The sequence below is a fragment of the Portunus trituberculatus genome, chromosome 9 (assembly GCF_017591435.1).
Source record: "Portunus trituberculatus isolate SZX2019 chromosome 9, ASM1759143v1, whole genome shotgun sequence".
Classification (NCBI taxonomy): Eukaryota; Metazoa; Arthropoda; class Malacostraca; order Decapoda; family Portunidae; genus Portunus; species Portunus trituberculatus.
Window position 1 is genome coordinate 2,020,001 of NC_059263.1, and position 5,000 is coordinate 2,025,000.

The 5,000-nt window shown below is 42.5% G+C and overlaps 1 protein-coding gene and 1 long non-coding RNA gene across 2 annotated transcripts in view; one reads left to right on the forward strand and one right to left on the reverse strand.

Annotated features, from left to right (window-relative positions):
* LOC123501184 (sodium/potassium-transporting ATPase subunit alpha-like) overlaps positions 1 to 373 on the reverse strand; it is a 78,270-nt gene extending 77,897 nt beyond the window's left edge. Inside the window, exon 1 of the mRNA XM_045249842.1 lies at positions 332 to 373. Coding sequence (XP_045105777.1) covers positions 332 to 358 — 27 coding nt within the window. The 5' untranslated portion in view covers positions 359 to 373. The remainder of the gene's footprint in view (positions 1 to 331) is intronic.
* LOC123501187 overlaps positions 1 to 5,000 on the forward strand; it is a 31,828-nt gene that overhangs the window by 3,812 nt on the left and 23,016 nt on the right. The gene's annotated exons all lie outside the window — the stretch shown is intronic.

Sequence of the window (5,000 nt, forward strand, 5' to 3'; positions counted from 1 at the left end):
CTCAATAGTCTACGCAACGGTGCATACGACTTCACAGCCATATAAGCGTGTGTGTGTGTGTGGGTGGGTGGGGTGTGTGGGTGTCTGTCTGTGTGTGTATGTGTGTGTGTATGTGCGTGTGTGTGCGTGTGTGGGCGCGGGGAGTAGGCGTACATTATCTGGCCGGCCGCCCGCAAGCAGACGACAGCCACCCAACACCCGACAAACACACTCCATCACCGCCCTCCCGGCCCGTACCGCCCGGATCCCTCCTCCCTGCACTTGAACGCATCCAGCCCACACACGCCCGCACGCCCACACACGAGTTAAAGGGTATAAAGGGAGTACTTACATCACCCGCCATTCCCTTCGTCGCCATGGCCGTGGTAGTGGTAGAGGACAGTGACGTCAGAGGTCACGTGATGGCACACTGTTGCGTTTGCGTGAGACAGCCGCGCCACTCACGCCCGGGAATTTTGATACGGCGGAGAGGGCGGCGCTCACTCGACTCCCTTGCTTTACTATGCTTTGGCGGAGTTTGTCGAGTCGAATGGGTGTGGTAGGTGAAAATGTGTGAAAAAGTACTATGACGCCTTCTCATATTCACTCTGCTTACTATATCGTGATTGTATTGTCCTTCAGTAACTTATGTGGGGGTAAAAATAGTAAAGATTCTGGCCAATCATCTTCTGGCCTCCATAAACCCTTCCTCATGTCAATAAAATCGTCTAACCATATCCAAACTTAAGGTGAAAATGCGTCCCAGTACAGGGGTTAAGACTGGCTCGGTCAAGTATAGTAAGAGGGGAAGACCAGGAGCTGATGAAAAGATTGAGTGAGAGTGGGTGAGAGAGGAGAGATGATATCATGTTAGAACTCAAAATCTAAGTCGGTATTCAGAAACGCTTTACTCTCTCTCTCTCTCTCTCTCCCTCTCACCACGACTATTTTCAAGAGAGATGATGAGCGGGGTTTTCCAAGAGTGTTTCTCCAGTTAATAATGTAGAAACCTTGTCACTCTGCCTCTAGAACCCATAAAAAAAACTTCCTTAAAAACGCTCTGCTCTCTCACCACGACTATTTTCCAGGGCCACGGGGATGATTAGCGGTGTTTTCAAGAGTGTTTCTACAGTTATTAATGTAGAAATCTTGTCACTCTGAATGTAAAAACCGCAAAAACACCTTGAAAAACTCGTGTAAATTTAGATAAAAGCCTTTTGAAATAGTGAAGGAGTGTTTGAGATTAAAAGCCATAGAGATTATCCTCCAACTATGCACTAATCTCGGTAATATTTAAAAAGTTTTCTTAATCTGTCAGTAGAAACAAAGTAACAAGGAATGAAAGTAGTGAAGAGATGCAAGGGAGGGAAGCAAGTGAAGAGGCTCGATCGTGGATGTCGCCAGCGCTTCACTCTACAGAAACAGCCAAAGGGAGAAGAGAAACATTATGACACTTTGTGGGTTTTGTAGGTTTGAATACTAGTGAGTGTTCTGAATGTGTCTGGCTGGCTCTGGTGTATCTGGCGGCATCTTATTTAGTACTCTTAGTTTGGCTTCTCTCTCACTATACATTCTTTACTTATTCCTTGCTCTCTCTCTCTCTCTCTCTCTCTCTCTCTCTCTCTCTCTCTCTCTCTCTCTCTCTCTCTCTCTCTCTCTCTCTCTCTCATGTACTGTACCGCCGCCGCCTGTCTTGTAAGGCCTCCCACATCTGTTCCCTGTTAATACTGTGCTGTCACTACTACTGCCACTACTACCACTACTACTACTACTACTACTACTACTACTACTACTACTACTACTACTACTACTACTACTACTACTACTACTACTACTTAACTGTACCTCACATCCTTTCTCAAAAAATATGCAGGAGCAAACACACACACACACACACACACACACACACACACACATAGACAAACAGACAGACAGACACCCCCAGCAATCCTCTAGACATACCGGAGTCTAGCCAAAAAGAAGGGGAGGAGGAGGAGGAGGAGGAGGAGGAGGAGGAGGAGGAGGAGGAGGAGGAGGAGGAGGAGGAGGAGAAGAAGGAGAGGAGGGGGGAGAAGAAGCCCTTTAAAACACCCCATCCCAGCTTCCCTCTCCCCTCTCCCCTCTCCCCTCGTGTCATAAGGAGAAGGGAGGAGAGGGGAGAAGGACGAAAAAAATGGTACCGAGGTAGGATAAAGAAAGAGAAAGAGAAAGAGAGAAAGAAAGAGATGATGAGGAAAGAGATGAGAAGGGAAGACTGAGAATGAAAGAAAGATGGAGGGAAAGATATGTTGAGAATGGAAGGTGAAAGAAGGAAGGAAGAAGGACAAAAGGAAGAAAATGAAGATAAGGAAAATTCTGAGGAGAAAGAAGAAGAGTAAAAGTAGAAAAAGAAGAAATGAACCCAACAAACTCTCTTTAATACTCTTGATAATGTGTGAGAGAGAGAGAGAGAGAGAGAGAGAGAGAGAGAGAGAGAGAGGACACTTGCCAAACATCTCTACCTCCCCCCTCTCTCTCTCTCTCTCTCTCTCTGCTAACCCCCCCCCTTCCCTCTGTGCTCCCTCCACACCACAATCCTCCTCCTTTCCTGCAGTTTATGGAGTGGGCGGGACAGGTGTGTGGGCGGGACAGGTGTGTGTGAGTGTGTGCGGTGTGTGTGGTGTGTACAGTGTATTACGAAGAGGAACACAAGACAGAATAAATAAAAGTAATGCGAAAGAAGAGGAAATAAACAAGGAGGCAAGAAAGGATAGGAGAAATATAAGAGAAAAGAAGAAATAAAGAAGGAAGGCAGGAAGAGATAGAAGAAAAAATAAGAGAAAAAGAAGAGAAAAAACCGAGGAAAAGAATAATCAAGGTACAAAGGCTAAGAATAAAGAAGAAGATGGAGATGACGCATGAAATAGGAAAGAAAAAGAAAGGGAAAGGGAAACATACTGGCAAAATAAAAACTTGACGCTGGAGGGAAAATTAAAAGTGGACATGAGAAACTAGTGAACCCTTAAGGAGGAGATCGGATAAACACAACAACAACAACAACAACAACAACAACAACAACAACAACAGGAAGGGGGCGGCCATCACTCTCAATCCTTCATACCTTTCTCCGGCACACTCTGGAACTCCCTCTATACCTGCTTCTGTCTTTCCACCGTCCTATGACTTGACTTCATTTAAGAGGGAGGTTTCAAGACATTTATCCCTTTCTTTTGGCTAACTCTCAGACCTGCACGGGGACTGGCAACTCTCTGGGGTCTTTTCTTATCGTTTTATGTAGCTCTTGGCCAGTTTTCCCCTCGTACAGAAGGAAATGTCAAGATAACTAGGTGTTCTCTCCTGCCTTCCATCAAAATACTCCCCATACAGTGCAGTAGGTCGTCTTGCACTTCTGCCCTTTAAATTTCTAGAAGTCTTGAACAGAACATGAGCGAAGTCTTTTTTGTTTTATTACTACACTCAAGTCAATGAAAGGGTGTGGTTGCTTACTCGTGGTGGGGGGCGGTGTGTGGAGGCAGCTTGGGAGACAGATGGAGATTATCAGTAGTGAGCAAAAAGTACTGAATAAGGAAGATGGAAAGAGTCAAACAGGGAGCAATCGAGGAAATTTTACCTAGAAAATTTAACCAATGTAAAACTAACCTAACCTAACGTAACACAACCTACCTATGCACTGATTAAATGTTACCTGTCTCTTATTGAAGGTCGTTTGTTACCTGAGAAATTTAACCTATGGAAACCTAACCTAACCTAACTTAACTTAACCTACAACCAATGTAAAACTAACTTAACCTAACTTAACCTTGCCTAAACTAACGTAACCTAACCTTGGCACTTGTTAAATGTTACCTGGGTTTTCTTCACGTCGAAAATTTAACAGACAGAAAACTAACCTAACACAACCTAACCAAACTTTCCCACTGATTAGATATGACCTGTGCTTTATCTAATCTTTTTTTTACCTAGAAAATGTGACCTATGTAAAACTAACCTATCTTAACCTAATCTTACCTTACATAATCTATGGAAACCTATATAGTGATTAAACATTACCTGTATATAATTTACTTTTTCTTTTTTTTGTTTCATTAACCTAACCTAACCTAACCAAACCTATATAGCGATTAAACATTACCTCTATATAGTTAATGTTTTCCTTTTTTTTTTATTTCATTAACCTATCTTAACCTAACTTCACCTTACATGACCTATGAAACCTACAGAGTGATTAAACATTACCTGTATAGAGTTAACGCTTTTCTCTTTTGTTCAGACATTGAGACAAGTTGGAGGAAGAGGTGAAGAGAAGCACAGGTGTAGGGAGGTGAGTTCATTCCCGACTATATAGTTTCGCTGATGCTTCTTCAGGGGAAATAATAAATAAATTCCCCTGAAGAAGCATAACCTAACCTAACCTAACCTAACCTCCTTTAGTCAGGAATAACTTCACCTTCCTACACCTGCGTTTCCCTTCACCTCCTCCTCCTCCGTTTTTTATTTTTTATTTTTTTACTTTATTCCACAGTGATGAGTAAGCGGGAGAGGTAATTGCAAAGTGACACCTGGTAACTCTGACCCAAATTCAAGACAAACGCACGTGATGACTTGCAATCAGTATAGATAAAATGTGGTGATTCGTTATATTTTTCAACCATTACAATTTCAAACAAGAATCAGTAAAAGGACAAACAGACACACAGACACACAAACACACACTTTTCCCCATTAATTAAAGGATACACGCATTTTTTTCTCTCTCTCTCATTTTTTTTTCTTCAATTTTTATGTGAATTTATCAGTTTTTACTTAATTCCCTCGTTATACTTTTTGTCCATCTTCCAATGCATCTCTCTCTCTCTCTCTCTCTCTCTCTCTCTCTCTCTCTCTCTCTCTCTCTCTCTCTCTCTCTCTCTCTCTCTCTCTCTCTCTCTCTCTCTCAATCTCTTTATTAAAATTTCTATCAATCAATTTACATATCAAATTATTTTTCATGATTCATCAAAACCGAGTCTCACTTTTTTTGT